The sequence below is a fragment of the Pteronotus mesoamericanus genome, unplaced genomic scaffold (genome assembly GCF_021234165.1).
Source record: "Pteronotus mesoamericanus isolate MK-2021 breed Mesoamerican mustached bat unplaced genomic scaffold, CSHL_Meso_final scaffold_21, whole genome shotgun sequence".
In the NCBI taxonomy this organism is placed as follows: Eukaryota; Metazoa; Chordata; class Mammalia; order Chiroptera; family Mormoopidae; genus Pteronotus; species Pteronotus mesoamericanus.
In genome coordinates, this window is record NW_026555310.1 from 2,444,198 (window position 1) to 2,461,381 (window position 17,184).

General features: G+C 39.3%; 1 protein-coding gene across 2 annotated transcripts in view; it reads right to left on the bottom strand.

The window, feature by feature from the left end:
* Positions 1-9,606, bottom strand: part of EIF4B (eukaryotic translation initiation factor 4B) — a 28,067-nt gene extending 18,461 nt beyond the window's left edge. The window contains exons 1-2 of one of the 2 annotated variants that reach the window (XM_054591069.1): positions 9,480-9,606; positions 1,271-1,408 (exon numbers count right to left, since the gene is read on the bottom strand). In XM_054591069.1, the coding sequence (XP_054447044.1) occupies positions 1,271-1,408; positions 9,480-9,492 (151 nt within the window). In that variant the 5' untranslated portion in view covers positions 9,493-9,606. The remainder of the gene's footprint in view (positions 1-1,270; positions 1,409-9,479) is intronic. The other variant, XM_054591070.1, reaches the window with a different exon arrangement.
* Positions 9,607-17,184: the final 7,578 nt, after the last annotated feature.

Sequence of the window (17,184 nt, forward strand, 5' to 3'; positions counted from 1 at the left end):
CACTGCCATTGCAGAATAGAAGGACCTCGCTAGGTGCCATGTATTAAATGAGCTACGTCAGGAAAGAACAGGCAATGTTAGAATTGCAATGCAAAAAGACTCAGTCTCTTTGTCTCTCAGTATTTGAAGGCCTTTCAGGGCCCAGGCCTTTCTTAACAAAATCATGGTGACTCTTAGTCCTTAGGTAGTCCCCCCCACAAAAAAAAAGGCGGGGGGAGAGACAGAGAGAGAAAATACCAACTATTATTTATGGAATATTACTGTGTGTGCAAGGAACTTTGTAGTCATTATATCCTGCCATATCTTTTTAACAATCCTGTGAGGCTGTTCCCCGTTCTACAGAGAAAGAAATTAAGATTTCAGGAAGGTCCAGTGACTTGCCCAAGGTCAGAGATAGTACAGCAGTAGATGGTAATCCTGGTAGCTAGGATTCCAACTTGGGTCTCCCTTACTCCAAATGTATTTAATCACTAAGAACAGCTCTCATTCTTAAGTGTTCCTTCCAGGTTTATCTCCCCTTTATTTAAAAAAAGAGATCAATTCCGTCCTTATTGTACTGCCTATGAATTTGCACATCAGGTATCAATACTTATGGAAAGTACAATCTATGTCAACTTTACTATGAAAATAGGTTATGGAAGAAAAAGTATTCTTCAGTCTACAATGAAAGGTTTTAGAAAAAAATTTATGGGTATTCCGATTTATGTCATATCCAATGATTATGTACAGCTCCTGCCTGTTCTTGGCTACTCCTTGAAGGTAGAAAACTTGTCCAAATGATACCCACAATGACTCTTCTGTATTTTTCTACCGTAATTACTTGTCCTATTCCCTTTCCTGAAATTACTTTTATTTCCCCAGGGACTCTATGACTTCATAGTAACAGCTCCTAGAATGAATTATTCCCTGACTCCGAGTATAAACAGTTTATAGATTACATTGGGACATCACTTTACGAGGGCATAATAGAACTTCAGACCTAAAAGGAAATAATCTAGTCTTTACAAATGAAGAATGGGACTTAAAAAGGACAGTACACTGAGAAAAATCTTTTAATACAAGAGCCAGAACTAGCTCTCTTGAATCACCACTTTAGTTCCTGTCACAAACTCTTAAACCCTAAACCTAAAATTCCTTAAAATACATAAACATAAGATTTCAGCTTCTACAAAATGAGTAAGTTCCTCTCAAAAAGTGTGAGCCACTATTACAGAGTAGATTTTGTCTAGAAGGCAATGAAAATTCCAAGCATTATGAAAATAAAAATTACCATCTCCTTCCAAGTCATCTGTTTCATCAGCCCAGCTGACTGGTTTGGGGACATAGGTGCTTCCTCCACCAGTCCCACCATCCTCAGCCAGAAAGTCTGTTAGGGAGATAGTCTTCCCCTTCTTATTCTTCTTTTTTGCTGTTTTAAAAAGGCAAACAAGATTGTTAATCAATACTTGATGAGTACTCACAGGGTTGTACATTGCACTATTGTTTAATATATTTATAAAGAAGGCAACATAAAGGTCCATCAAAGGATTGGAATATGGCACATTTATATGAAGGAATACTATGCAGATATAAAGGAGAAAGTAAAATATACTGGCACAGAAAGTCCACTGAGAAGTAAAAAAATAAAGTCACATAATACATATTATGTAAATCCCTTTTGTTTAAACGTGTATTATTCTTATGTATGAAAAAGGGTCTAGAAGGATTTTTAAGTGTGCCTTCTATGAAGAAAGGCTGGGGTGGAGCAAACTTTTATTTCCTACAATATTCCCTGATATATCTTTTGAGAGTTTTAACTTAGCAACTAATTGCATTTAAGACAGGTTTACTACATTAGTTGCGCGGGTTTGAAGAAGTAAAACAAAATCCCTACCCCTAATAACATATTCCATATGACACTTTTGAAGATTGCTTGATACTTGTAAAATAGCCACGCTGAGATAGGAATCATTGCTATCAAAATTTTCAGAAGAGAGAACTAAGACTCAGAGGGATTAAATGACTATTCTAAAGTTACATAACTATTAGATAGCAGAGCTAGAATTAAACCCAGGGTTTTGGATACCAAGTCCAGGGCTCTTCCCATAGGAGCCCCAGCCTCTAAGAAGCTTGTTACTAGGTTGTACAGCAGGTTATAATAATTGTGGTAAAATGTACTCACTGTCATTTGAACGTGTTCAAATGGTAAGATTCATATAACCAGCTGCATCTCTCTGCCCTGTGGAAAAAAATTATCTCCTTCCTCACCTTAACATCGCCTATGAAAAACAGATACTATACTAAAGGGAATAAATAAGAAATCCCTAAGAACCAGCACATTTAAATGTTTTCCATGGTTATGAAATCCTCAAGAATGTCCAAATAACTCCATTTTGTGGACTGACCTTGGCTCTTTATCTAGTCCTCAGAACTTCTGAGATGGCACCAATCAACAGCTAATGCAGAAGAGCTGAAAGGACTAACTGGACTAACTGAAGTTTTAGAACTGGCCCCTGAGAGCAGCCACTACATGGTAAGAAAAAAGTAAAAAGCTTTGTTGTAACAAAAATCAGTTTCATGGCTTTCATAGTCATGAGTTTCTCCTCCATGTTCCAATTCTCCTCTAATTCAGTCCAAGAGGACCAAGAATCTGTAACTTCGAGCATCTTTTAACTAAAAAGGGTGCTCTCTCACTTGGTACCTGCCTTTCTTTTAAAATCCAACTTACAGGAAATAAAGACCTGTTTACTATGAATGTTATGAACAATCTTCTGGCCACGGTGATAACTTAAAGAAATATGGTCTCAGTGTGCAAACCAGATGAATTTGGCTGCAGTAATACAGGGAAAAGATAGCCTTGAATGTGAAGTTTCCACATTTCTCTTAAGTAAATCAATACTATTCATACTCCGAAAGTATAATTTATAATCAACCAGGTGATATTTTGGATCTATTCTATGCTTTCAAAGAAAGCAGTTATGTAGAGGTTGGGTACAATGGCAGTGATACTGCTCCTGGCTCATATGCAAAGGCCTAGGGGAAATTTTAAAAAGGAAATTTGAGTAAGACATAAAGAATACCTCTGAGGTAGAATGCTTATAGTGCATAGATTTTAGTCTTCTCCATATTGTTTAGTTCATAAATAGTGCCTGGGGCTTGTAAAATGCTAGAGATCCTTAACTTCACAGGACTTAACCTAATATTAGCTATACCCAATCATTAACCTGTCTGGTTACTGGGACAATCAAAATATAACGAGTGGTTAGTCCATACAATACGGTCAACTTCAACATAAGACTAATACAAATTTGATTAAGGTATCCCTTTCCCCTTGGTTCTATATACATATCTAATACCAAAGCAGAACCTGAAATTAACTTGCCCTTTGGTCTAATATTGGCTTAAATCAATTTCCTTGATCAGGGTTTCTCAACTTTTACCTGTTTACTCTTGACAAACAAGTCTCATGCTCTCCTTTAATGTTATTTGAAATTTTAAAAAATAATAAACCATGACTAAAAATCCACGTTGGATGATGACAGATTTCACTTAAAGACAGGCTAAAATTCTTCCACAAGATCTCTAACTTAGGTTCTTTAAATCTAGCAGCACTGACTCAGTCACAATATATTGTATAAATAGCAGATTTAAAGGATCTAGCCTTTAAAAAAAAAAAAAAAAAAAGTAAAGTCAGTAAATCTAAAACGGGTACCAACATCTGCTTCACTCTATTCCAAAAACTGAAAAATGATGTTATCTAAATCTTCTATGTCCTTTGTTCTTCCAGTACCTAAGCCCATAAGATGTTTAGGATTTCAACCATGTTCTCCTCTTCTTTATAAGTAGAACATTGTATAATACTCCAGGTTTATCAATCCCTTCCCACAACTATTGAACTGATCCAACTCTTAAGTTTTCTTTAGTTGAACTGGTTAAAAGGTTAAACCAAACACTTCGCAAAGCAAACAAAACATGCCCCAATTGAAAACCAAACCCACGTGGACTAAGGGGGGAAAAACACGGGTCTCAGAAATTTATTAAATCCTGTAACTGCCTGCTGCCTCAATTATAACTGTAATTTATTGAACAAGCACTGGGTATGGTGATCTCTCAGTATCCATGGGTGATTGGTTCCAGCCCTCCACCCTTGCACAAATACCAAAACCCTTAGATGCTCAAGTCTCTTATATAAAATGTCATAGTATTTTAAATCATCTTCCTGTATATTTTAAGTCATCTCTAGATGACTTAAAATACTCCAAACAATGTAAATGTTATGTAAATAGTTACATTGTATTTAGGGAATAATGACAAGAAAAAAAAAATGCTTGTACAGCCCGGACTGGTGTGGCGCAGTGGGCTGGATGTTGCCCCACAAACCGAAGGGTTGCCTATTCGATTCCTGATCGGGGCACACGCCTGGGTTGTGGGTGTGCAGTAGGCAACCAATCTACAGGGTCTGGTAGAAGTAACACCTGCTTGAGTGTGGCTGGTGGGGTAATAATATGGGTGTAATAATTTAGTTTTAATTTGAATATTTTACCTAAAATGTCATATGGTGTGCTTGAGTGTGGTATTGTTGTTACAGAACTACACGCTTATGATTTTGTAATAAAAAAGGGGCATTACTTGTGCTAGACCCTGTATATATTTCTTACATTGATGTTTCTCTTCCTCTTTCTCCCTTCCCTTCTCTCTAAAAATAAATAAAATCTTTAAAATAAGGTCTGTACATTGTCAGCTGATGCAACCATTGCAAACCTAACTATATAGTACACATCAGCAAACGTAACCTTATCCTTCTAATATTTTTTCGGTCATCAACTGGTGATATTTGCCAATGTCAAACTCATGGATATACAGAACCAACTACACTTGCGAAGCTCTTCATAAACTCAGATAGGTTAAATAAAAGATCTTAAAAGTAAAGCATTTTTCAAAACTAAGCCTTCAAGTCCTTAAGCAAGAGACAATACATTTGTAGCCTTAACAAGCAGAGCTTGTTATGATAGATACAAAAATAAACACAACCAATCAACTGAACTCAGCTAGTTTCTCAATTTCTATACCACTGACATTGTAGGCTTGGTAATTCTGTTGAGGGGGCTGTCCTGTGCATTGTAGTATGGTTACCAGCACCTCTAGCTTCTTACTCATTAGTGGCCAGTAGGAAAAATCCCTACCCCACTGTGACAACCAAAAATGCCTCCAGACATTGCCAAATGCTCCCTGGGTGAGAAAAAATTACCCCTGGTTAAGAACCGCTGTTCTAAATGTTAATTTTCACATCAATAAATAAAAGGACAAATAAAAGGACAAATAAAAGGAAATGTTAGCCCTCCATAAAGTACACTTGCAGAAAAGTGCAGTAAACCAAGTATTCAGGATTATCAGGTTGCAGCATGTTAAAAAAGGCTTTATTTTTCTCAGAATGTTTTCCTGTTATTACTTAATTGGATTGGTAATAAAAGCACGAATTGGCAGATATTGGGGTGAAAAAAATCTATAGATTGGCTGCTAATTCTATATTTCAAAACAGAGGACATTTTAAACTATAGGCAATAAAGCTTATTGGATGTACAATGTTGCCCTACTCTTGCAACTTTATTAAACTAGTATCTCTTATTTAGGAAGGGGAACTCACATAGCTCTTAATATTTAGATGAGGCTTTGTCAAAAATTAAGTTTCTTAGTTTTAGATCTTGCCAGACTAAGTCCTATTTATAAGGTTATCAACTCTTCTGTTTCAGTAACTACAGGTTAAGAAAGTCAGAAAGTGTCATAAAAACCTGTATAATATTTTATGAGCAATATTCATAATAGGCAAAAAACTGGAAACAATCCGAATGTGTTAACTGATGAATGGATAAATAAAATGTAGATATCTATACAACTTGGCAATTAGGGACTGAGTTCCCATACATTCTATAATATGGATGAACCCTGAAAACATGCTAAATGAAAGAAGCTAACAACAAAAGCCCACATACTGTATGATTCCATTTATACAAAATGTTCAGAACAGGTAAAAACAAAGAAATTGTAGTCCTGGCTGGTGTGGCCTGGTAGATTGAGCACCGGCCTGCCAGCTGTGAACCAAAAGGTCGCCAGTTCAATTCCCAGTCAGAGCACATGCCTGGGTTGCAGGCTAGGTCCTCTTCTGGGGGCATGCGATAGGCAGCCGACTGATAAATATGTCTCACACATCAATGTTTCTCTCCCTCTCTTTCTATCTCCCTTTCCCTCTCTCTAAAAATAAATAAAATCTTTTAAAAAATACAAAAAAATTGTAGATTAATGTTGAGGGGAGGGGTGAGGATAAATGACTGCTAATGGATAAGGTGTTTCTTTTAGGAAGCAAATCCTGCCAAATCCCCCAGAATTAAAACTATAGTAATTATACTGCTATCTGGAGCCCCGACATGAAAAGAGGTTTCATACAACGCAGTATCATGATGTTGAGAGGCCTCATCTTTACTGCATTATAGTTCAGCATGGTAGAGAATAAAAACTAAGTCAAGACCAATAAGCTCTACCACCTCGACCCATGTTCAGTTACATATGAACGTCTCTCGTCTCTGCCCAATTTTTTCATCTTGACACAATCTGAGGAAAATGCCTACTGCCTTTTTCTCACCTCTTCAGACACGCAATTTGATCATTTACATTAAAAAATAAAAAATAAGTACGTAATACACACCATGCTAGCCACTACACAAAGTACTTTGAGCTTTCCATGAGAGAGGAGCTGTAAAAATTCAAGAATAACCTTGCTGTGGGCTTTTCCCTACCATTAGGACCATCTAAGAAACAGACTTTGGTGTGTGCACTTGTAAATGTATACACATGCACTTAATTACAAATAAGCACTTGGTAAAAAAACAAACCAAACCCTGAAGTTCTTTCCCACACTATCATGAAAGCGAATTCTAGGATATTTTGAGCCAATACCAAGTAGTAGGGTGTTCTATCTCAAGCTACACATATCGTATGTGAATTACATCTCAAAACTGTTCAAACATATGTATTTAAATGGTATTACTTAGAAACACTGTTTTACTTTGACCACTCTCTGTATTTATACTTGAATTTTTGTAAGTTTTAGTCTTGGCCTTCTGCTTCTGGGTAGATGACTCCCAGAATAACATATGGTAGAGGCTGGGATTTGAAAACAGGTACTATGTAAACAGCATAAATGGCAACCAATGAAACTATTTTTAACTATAAGGTCCAGCATCGCACAAAAACTACCAATGGACACCATCCTCTTTCTACAAAAATGAACAAGGTCCTACATATAACATCACTTTGAAAAGTGTTATGCAAATGAAAGGCTTTTCGTGGGCATACATACACAATACCCAATTTTAAAGTGTTTTAGTCTCAAAGATTAACCTGTATCAAACACATTTAATGTCAAGAAGTATACTGAAAATACACTCTGAGAATTTTATAGCTTTATTAATATAGCCATGTTGATTGAATGACCGATATCTGGGAATACTGGTTACTCAATGAAGTCAATGCAACTGATTTGAAAATATTCAAAGTGTGGGGGAAAAATTTCTGACAAATCCTAAATTCAAGGGCAGACCGTCAGATGTAACCTGTGCTCAGATACTACTAGCAGTGTCCTTTACACATACTATACAACCTAAAAAGATTTATGAAATTGAAGAGATGAAGGTTTCCAAGGAGGTAATATGGAACATCACTAAGCAAGTCCTGTTAACCAGTGTCGATTTCACTCAACTCTGTAAAATGAATGGCATGAATTGCTAATGTGTCTCCCACTTCAAAAAAGATTCCACAAAAGTTACAGAGAAAGGGAGTATAGGTTTCTCACTGATCATGACACTAAGCTGTCAAGATGGCAAATCCAGGCTGAATAAGCACTTTGCTTCAGATGAAGCAGCACCCCACACTTACGGCATGGAAGACAACTTTGATATTCCCAAGCTGATAATGGAGAAGAGTCAGGAGTCTCAAAGATTTCGACCTTGCTCTGCCATCTGCATACTGTGTGACCTTGAATAAATAACTTCATCTTCTTCAGCTGGAAGATACCACCATCTGCCTACATTTATCTCACAGAGCATCAAATGAGGCAAGAGACATAAAAGTGCTTGGTCAACTGTCTAGTGTGCTACATCGGTGAAAAGAACGGTTCAAGTGCACCTCAATCCCCTCAACATTTCCCAAAGACACACACAACCCTTAGTCTCCTATATAATAGAGATGTAAATTCTCGGTGAGAAATGAGTGTCCAGAGATACACACTGTTCAATGTTTTGTAGAATGCAAAGTTGTGCCACAGAACAGAGGGTTGGTTCCAGGACCTCCCTGGATACCAAAATCCTCTATGCTCAAGTCCTTTATATAGAATGGCAAAGGATTTGCATATAACCTACACACATCTTCCCACACACTTTAAATTATTTCTAGGTTACCCACAACACCTAATACAACGTGAACGCTATGCAAATAGTTGTTAAACTGTATTGTTTGGGAATAAGCACCTCTTAATAGTTGTGCAATTATCTTAAAAAGAAAAAAGAAAAAAAGGCCGAACTCCACCATTGGAGTTACAAAAATTCACCCAAAATGGGAGCTGTCAGGGGATGTGATCTTGTTCACCACTTATCTTCAGGACCACGAGCCATGCCTAGCATAGTTTGCACTGAGTGAAAATGTGTTGACTGACCTAAGAAAGCCGATAAGAAATCTAGGTCTTCACCCTTGCTTCCTCTCCTCCAGCACGTGGGCACAGCGCTCCACAGCGGGTTTCCCACCCCCACCAACTCTACTACTTCAACCTCCAAACATAACACATATACCCTTGAAACACAAGGGCCAGGACACACTCTAAAAGGGGAAGAGCAGATGTGGAAGGACATAAAAGAAAGCAACACAAGCGGGTAAAATCTTGCCATCTGCGCTCGCGCGTGCTTTTAAGGCGCGCCCGTCTCCACTACCCTCGGCTCTCCTACCGCGCACGCGCACCGATGCCATCCCCCGCCCCGCCACCGACTCGCGCTCGCATTCTAACTGCCCCCCCTTCACTCCCCTGCCCCCACTCCCGTCAGCAACGGCCTCGCGCCTAGAAGACCTAGTCTAGTGTGCACCCTTCCGCGCGGCAACCGTCTCCTTTCCTCCACGCTTTCACGGTGGCACAGTGCTTCACGTCTATGAGAAGGCCTCACGCCTCTCGCAGATCTTTCTGCGCCTCCTCTTCATTCCGACTCCAGACAGTCCATCATTACTCCCCGCTCCAACCTCGCGCAAATGGGGTGAAAAGGGTGTGAGGGGGAGGGTGTCCTTCCCCTTCCCCCAAACATCCCGAGGCGATAACCTAACATGGCCAAGTCGCCAGCCTGCCGCAGCCCTCAAATCCGAAGGAAAGCAGTGTCGCCCATTCCCCGACTCCAGTGAATCAGTGGATCAGGCTCGGAGAGTGGCTTGGGAGCCCGGTTCTTGGACGCACTCGGCCGCTCACTCACCTGAGGCCGCCATGTTGGGAGAGGGAGAGAGAACGCAAAGGACCCGGATGAAGCAATCACGTGATTACAGCGGGAGCGCCAGCGAGGAGACACGAAACTGGGAGGGGGCAGGGAGGTGAGGAGAGAGACAGGAGGCGGGGCGTCGCTGCTTTAGGTTGGTACAGCAGCGTCGGGCGGAAAGACCTGCGCGACATGTGGCCAAAGGGGTGGGGCCTGGGCTGTCGCGAAACCGCTGACGCTTTACGTAGGCCTACGCGGGGACAGGGGGCACGGTTAGAGCCCCGGACGGCGTCCCCGGATTTGCGACTTCCTGTCGGTGGGGTAAGCGGAAGGGGCGGGTCCGCGCTGGCTAGGGTTGCGTCTCCGGGAGGAAGGTAGCGGACTGGAGCTCAGAATTGGTGTGCCGCAATTGGTTTTCTGAAAGCAAATATTTTTAGTTTCTTTTTAAATCCCTTTTCGTTGAAGCAAAACAATCCCACTATCCTGGGTAAGGATGGGTTCAATTGGGCATGTTTAGAAGGAAAAAAGTAAAAATATATAGGACGCTTAATTGCCATGGGTTTTCAGCTCATTTAATCCATTATTTTACTGGCTAAGTTCAAACTCAGGCCCGTGATTCCACAGACCAGTGCTATCCATGCCTCTCCAGCTAGTGCTACATTTTATTATATGTTATTTATGATATTAGCATTTACTCAATGAAAAATTTCATTGGTCATGTACCATGTGTGAGGCACTGTTGTTAGCTCTTTTGAGTACAGGAGATAACAAAACCTCCCCAAAGGAGGTATAGTACAGCAAGGGAAAGAGAGCGCTTTAGGTTAGTAAGTTGATCTTGATAAAAGGTGACTGGGTGCAACTTTATTTTTATTTATTGATAACTCACTCAAGGATATGTTTATTATTTCAGAGCGAGAGGAAGAGAGAGACACATATGTGAGAGAGAGATATCAATCATTTGCCTCCTGTATGGGGGCCTTGACCAGAGATCAAACCTGCAAACTTTTGGTGTACCAGTGGAAGCGCCAACCAACTGAGCCACTTGGTCAGGAGTGATTGGGTGTAGTTTTAGATTGCCTGGTCAGGGAAGGCCTCTGTGGGAGTGACTTTTAAACTGAGATCTGAATTACAACAGCCAGCCCTGTGAATATCTTTAGGAGGAGCTCTAGGAGAAAGCAGAAGATGCAGAGCTAGATTAAAAGTTCCAAGGCAGGAACATCTTGGCAAGTTGAAGAATTTGAAGGCTGGTAGCTGGAGTATGGTAAGGGAGGGGTATAAGATGAAGTGTGAAAAATAGGTAGAGGTTGGATCATGTGTGACTTTGTAAACCACGTTTAGTTGTTTGGATTTTATTCCAAGTGAATTGGGAAAGCATGGAAGGATTTTATATGAGGAAATATCATGATTTGAAATAAAATTTTAAGAAAGATTAGTATCAATGTGGGCGGTGGTTACGTGAGTGTACATTTATGTATACAGTTCATTACACAGTACCCTTAAGATTTGTGCAGTTTACTTACAGAAGTTATACTTTAATGTGTAAAAAACCCCCACAGTAAGAATACTTAGGCTATTGAATGGAGAGTGGATTATACAGATGCAATAGTGGAAGAGAAAAACCAGTTAAAACGTTGTTGCTGCTGCCAGGGCTCCATTATGACTTTTCATGGACTCTAGACATTTTTGCATTCATAGGCCCCTTTCTCCATAAAAACAATATTAAAAATTATGTTTTATGATTGTTGGTATAAAGACAAATATATTGATATTATACATTAAGACATTTCCTTTAACGTGAATTTTTTCTTATAATTTTAAAATTAAAATGTTTTTGAGGTCTCCTAAAAGTATGGTGGGGCCTGGGCACTGTGCCTGTTGTGCCTCCTGGATAAGTCAGGCCTAGCTGCTATAATCCTGGTGAGAGAAGATGGTGGTCTAGATGGGAGTGTAGACATGGAAAGGGGTATATGCAGAAATATTTTGGAAGTAGACTTGGTGCTTGCTTAGACATAGAACACCAGAGGGGGAGCTATCAAAGATGACTCCCAAGTTTTTGGCATGAACATGTGGGTGATGACATTTACTTAGATAGCAAAGCCTAGGGTGGAGCAGGTTTGGAGAGGGTATTCGAGCTCTGTTTTGGCCATATTAAGTTTGAGGTAGCTACCAGTTCAGTGCTTCCCATATTTTAATGTGCTTACAAATCACCTGGGAATTTCTTAAAAGCCATATTCTAATTCAGTAGGACTGGGGTGAGCTTGAGATTTTGTATTTGTCCTGGTTTGGATCATTAAAATGGAAGGAAGCCTGAGAATTAAGAAAAAAAAAAAAGCATTGTCCCAGTTAACACTGGAGACAGTAGATTTCAGAAAGTTCTGAGAAAAGCCAAATAAGGTAGGGACATAGAGGGTAGGAAGAATCTTTCAATTACTAAGCACCTATATATTTTAGGGTAATACAGGCACTTTAAAAACTAGTTTGTGCAGTCCTCACAATGGTCCTCTAAGGCAGCAGTTCCCAACTTTTTGGCACCAGGGACTGGTTTTGTGGAAGACAATTTTTCTGCGGACTAGGTTGGGGAGGATGGTTCTAGGATGATTCAAGCACATTACATTCAAGCTCACCTCCTGCTCTGAGGCCCAGTTCCTAACAGGCCCAGACCGGTACCGGTCTGTGGCCTGGAGGTTGGGGACCCCTGCTCTAAGGTTAATATTAATACTATTTTCAAATAATGACTCAGGCTCAGAAACATTAAGTACCTTATGCAAGTGCGCACAGCCAACAAGTGGTGGAGTAGCAGACCCAGAACTCTCTTTCTTGGGTTTATGTCCTTTCCAGTTTCCCAGAGACCTCTTAAAGAATAAAGAAAACTTTAAATCTCAAGATAAGTCTGTGACAACCACTTTGTAACATTCGTTCTGAAGAAATCCAGAAGAAACAAACTGGTAGTTACTGATTGCTGTATAACAAATTGTCTTAAAACAATAAACATTTATTATCTCAATTTCTGTGGGTCAGAAATTAGTTATTGAAAATCACTTTCCAAGTCCTGACGTTTGCAATGTCTTATATTCATATCCTCTTCTCCATTTTCCTATTATTTCCCTTGTCATTTTTCACCCTGACGATTGCATTAGTCTCCTAGTGAGTCTTCCTGCCTGCAGTCTTTCCTTGCTTCAATCCATGTATTGTGTAGCTACCAGATTTATTTTCCTGAAGTATAGGTCTGGACACATTCCTCTGCTAACAAACTTTCCATGATTCTGCATGGCTTAGGCAGACATTCAAGGCTGGTATAGTGCAGTCCCAAATCATTTTTTTCCTACTATCCTCCCTGTCTGGTGTTATGTTCCAGCCAGCTACACCTGTGCTTTCCTAACCTAGTCTTTTTTTTTTTTTTTTTTACCCACCCCCCTTTGCTCTTCCTTCTGCCTTGAATATACTTTCTTCCTTCACTACCAAATGGGCCAAAAATATACGGGCTTTTCAAATGTCACCTTTTCTAGGAAGACTTTTCTGAGCTGCTTTCTCTGAACCCTACCAGGACTGTGCTTATATCTTCTTTTGCCATTTGCCACTTTTCTCCTTGAATTGCCTTCACTTGTCCAACTCCTCAAGGGCAGAATCCATGTTGATTATCTCTATCTTCCATGCATTAGCACCTGGAACATTGCTGATGCTCAGTATATATTTGTGGTGCTAAAGTCATTCCCTTTTCTTTCTCTGAGCCTTAGAATTCTAATCTGTAAAAGGAGAGCATTTAACTAGATGATTTCAAAGATCTTTTTGTCATTTTATGAATCTGTGATGCTAATTGTGGATATTATGATCTTCCTTGTAAAGCTGGCAAAGATATTCTTCAGATACCCAGAACTAAGCTAATCCATTAATAAGAGAATATGGTTCATGTGCCAGTTACTTCTATTTTGTTTAGCTTGTATAGCTGAAATAATAGATTATCATTGTTTTCTGCTTTATGTTCATACAACCCAAGCAAAGTATACCACTGCCTTAACGATGTGTATTTCTCTAAAATAAACTTCTTTTAATCACTGAGTTTTGAATGTGTATGGTTAATCTTAAATATATATAAATATTGTATAGAAGTTCTATTTTTGGTATGGTAAGTTTTCAGTAAGTCTACCCTATCCTAGATAACAATAAATGCCAGATGAAAATTTAAAAAAAAAGTCAAACATCTGTAACTATGCAAAAGCTGTGGAGAAAGGCAAGCAGATTTTGGAGGAAGGATGAAACTTGGAAGAAGGTACTGATGTGGGGCAGTACAGCCCAGTATGGCTGAAGTTTCTCTGGAAAACCTGCCACATTTCTGCCTTTAGGAAGGAATTGCCCAGGGAAGTCTCTGCTCTCAAAGTATGTGTGTGTGGGGACAGGGGCAGGGAAGAAGGGAACCAGAGTTCTGCAAACAGTTCAGGTGAGGAAAGAAAAAGAGAATCAAACATCTGAGGTGCAAACTCAAGTGAGAGTTTGCAGTTTGGGTGTAACTAATTTAATTGCTTGCTAAAATAAACATCTTTGGAGAATATGTTAGTTTCCTGTTCCTGCTGTAACAAATTACTACAAACTAAGTGGTTTAAAAACACAAATTTGGAATACCAAAAGTTCTGCCCCTTCCAATGTAACAGGCATGCTGACACAAAGAAATATGGCCCAAATGAAAGAATAGATCAAAGCTCCAAAAATAGAACTAAGCCATGAACAGATAGCCAACCTGTGAGATGCACAGTTCAAAACACTGGTAATCTGGATGCTTACTGAATTGGTTGAGTATGGTCACAAAATGGAGGAAAAAGTGAAGGGTATGCTAAGTGAAATAAAGAAAAATATACAGGAAACCAACAGTAAAGGGAAGGAAACCTGGACTCAAATAAACAATTTGGAGCAGAAGGAAGAGATAAACATTCAACCAGAACAGAATGAAGAAACAAGAATTCAGAAAAATGAGGAGGGGCTTCGGAACCTCCGGGACAACTTTAAACAATCCGATATCTGAATCATAGGGGTGCCAGAAGGCGAAGAGGAAGAGCAAGAAATTGCGAACTTATTTGAAAAAATAATGAAGGACAACTTCCCCAGTCTGGCGAAGGAAATGGACTTCCAGGAGATCCAGGAAGCTCAGAGAGTCCCAAAGAAACTGGACCCAAGGAAGCACCAAAGCACATCATAATTAAGTTACCCAAGATTAAAGATAAGGAGACAGTTACCTATAAAGGAGTTCCCATAAGACTATCAGCTGATTCCTCACAAGAAACCTTGTGGGCAAGAAGAAGCTGGCAAGAAGAATTCAAAGTCATGAAAGACAAGCACCTACATCGAAGATTACTCTCTCCAGCAAAGCTATCATTTAGAATGGAAGGGCAGATAAAATGCTTCCCAGATAAGGTCAAGGTAAAGGAGTTCATTATCACCAAGCCCTTGTTGTATGAAGTGTTAAAGGGACTTACCTAAGAAAAAGAAGATCAAAAACTATGAACAATAAAATGGGAGGGGGAGTGGGAAGAATAGGGGAAAAGGTACAGGGAATAAGCAGCATAAATAGTAGGTACAAAATAGGCAGGAGAAGGTTAAGAATAGTATAGGAATATGGAGAAGCCGAAGAACTTATATATACAACCCATGGACATGAACTAAGGGTGGGGGGAAATGCTTGGGGGAGGGGCAGTGGATGGGAATAAAAGGGAGAAAAAAATGGGACAACTGTAATAGCATAATCAATAAAATATATATTAAAAAACACACAAATTCTCTTCACAGCTCTGGAGGTCAGAAGTCTGAAATGGGTTTCATTGAACAAAGGACCGGACTGGAAGACCTGGGGGTGAATCTGTTTCCTTGTCTTTCCCAGCTTTTATATACACATTCCTTGACTTGTCCCCCTTCCTCCATTTTCAAAGCCAGAAATTTCAGATTGAATGCGTCTTAACATTGATCACTCTGACTTTCACTTTTCTTCTGCCTCCCTCTTTTACTTTTTTTTGGCATTTTTATTGTATTTTTTTCCATTTCCATTTAGCCCCCTTATACTCTCCTCCCCCCCACTTTCTTTCACTCTTAGGGACCCCTGTAATACATTGGGTCCACCTGATAATCCTGTATAGTCTTCCAATTTTAAGGTCATCTGGTTAACAACCTTAATTCCATCTGTAGGTTTAATTCCCCTTTGCCATGTAACATAACATACATGTTCCGGGGATTCAGATATGGACATCTTTGGGCCATCATTCTGCCTACCGCAGAGATAGCAGAATCTAGAGACTCCACGATATAACATTCTCAATGTACAGGATACAATAAAACATTACTCAACATATGAAGAACGTGGAAAATGTGACCCCTTTTCCAGGAACAAGAGAATCAACAGGCCAACCCTGAGATGATCCAGATGTTGAAATGATCAGACAAGGACTTGAATGCAGCTATTGTAACTCTGCTTATTGAAGTAAAGTAAAATATTATTGTAATGAATGGAAAGGTAGGAAATCTCAGCAGAGAAATAGACAATATAAAAAGAACCAAATGGAAATTTTAGAATTAAAATATGTGAAATAAATATGAGATAGGATTAAGAACAGAATTAAGGTTGACTTGAAGGTCAATCAATAGAAATGATCAAAACTGAAGAAGAGAGGGAAAAAAGTGAACAGAGCCTTAGGGACCTGTGGACAATACAAAAAGGCACATCTTACTGAAATCTCAAAAGGAGAGGAAAAAGAGAGATGAGGTAGAATAATAGCTGAAGAAATAATACCTCTAAGCTGCCCACATCTGGCTAAGAATCAAGAAGATCAACAAACCCTAAAAAGTATAAATATGAAGAAAATATGTGCTTGTCATAGAATACTAAAAACCAAGGACAACAAGAAAATCTCAAAAGCATTCAGAAAAAAGTGAAGTCACATACAGGAGACCAATAATTTGAATGGCCATGGGCTTACTATAAACTATGGAGGCCAGAAGATAGAGGAACAAGATTTTTTAAGTGCCAGAAGAAGAAAAAAATTGCTCTAAGGTGTAAGCATCCTGGAATTTTGTATCCAGAGAAAATATTATTTGGCAATAAAAAAGAATGAAGTATTGATACATGCTATGACATGGATGAACCTTGAAAACATTTTGCTAAATGAGAGAAACCAGTCACAAAAGACCATGACATATTGCATAATTACATTTTTATGAAATGATCAGAATAGCCAAATCTATAAAGAGAGTGTATCAGTGGCTGCCTACGGCTGGGGGATGGAAGGGATGAGGGTTAACTGCTAAATGGTATGAGGTTTCTTTTGGGGGTGATGGAAATGCTTTAAAATTGATTGTGATGGTTGCAATCTATGCAACCATAGTTTGCATAGTTTGGTTAACTAAAATCCCTTCTGGACTTCTTCAGGAATTGTTCCACTTTGCTTCCTCTCCACTGGGTCTACCCAGCGCGCAGCACCTGGATCAAATTTCCTATAACAGGGTTCTGTGGATGGTTAACTTTATATGTCAACTTCACTGTGAAGTGATGCCCAGGTAGCTGGTAAGACATGATTTCTGGGTGTTGCTGTGAGGGTATCTGTGGAAAAGATTAGCCTTTGAATTGGTAGGCTGAATATAAAGTATTGCATTCACAAATGTTTAGTTCGCTGAGGGCTTGAATAGAACAAGGCAGAGGAGGGACGAATTCACTCTGCTTGTGCTGAGA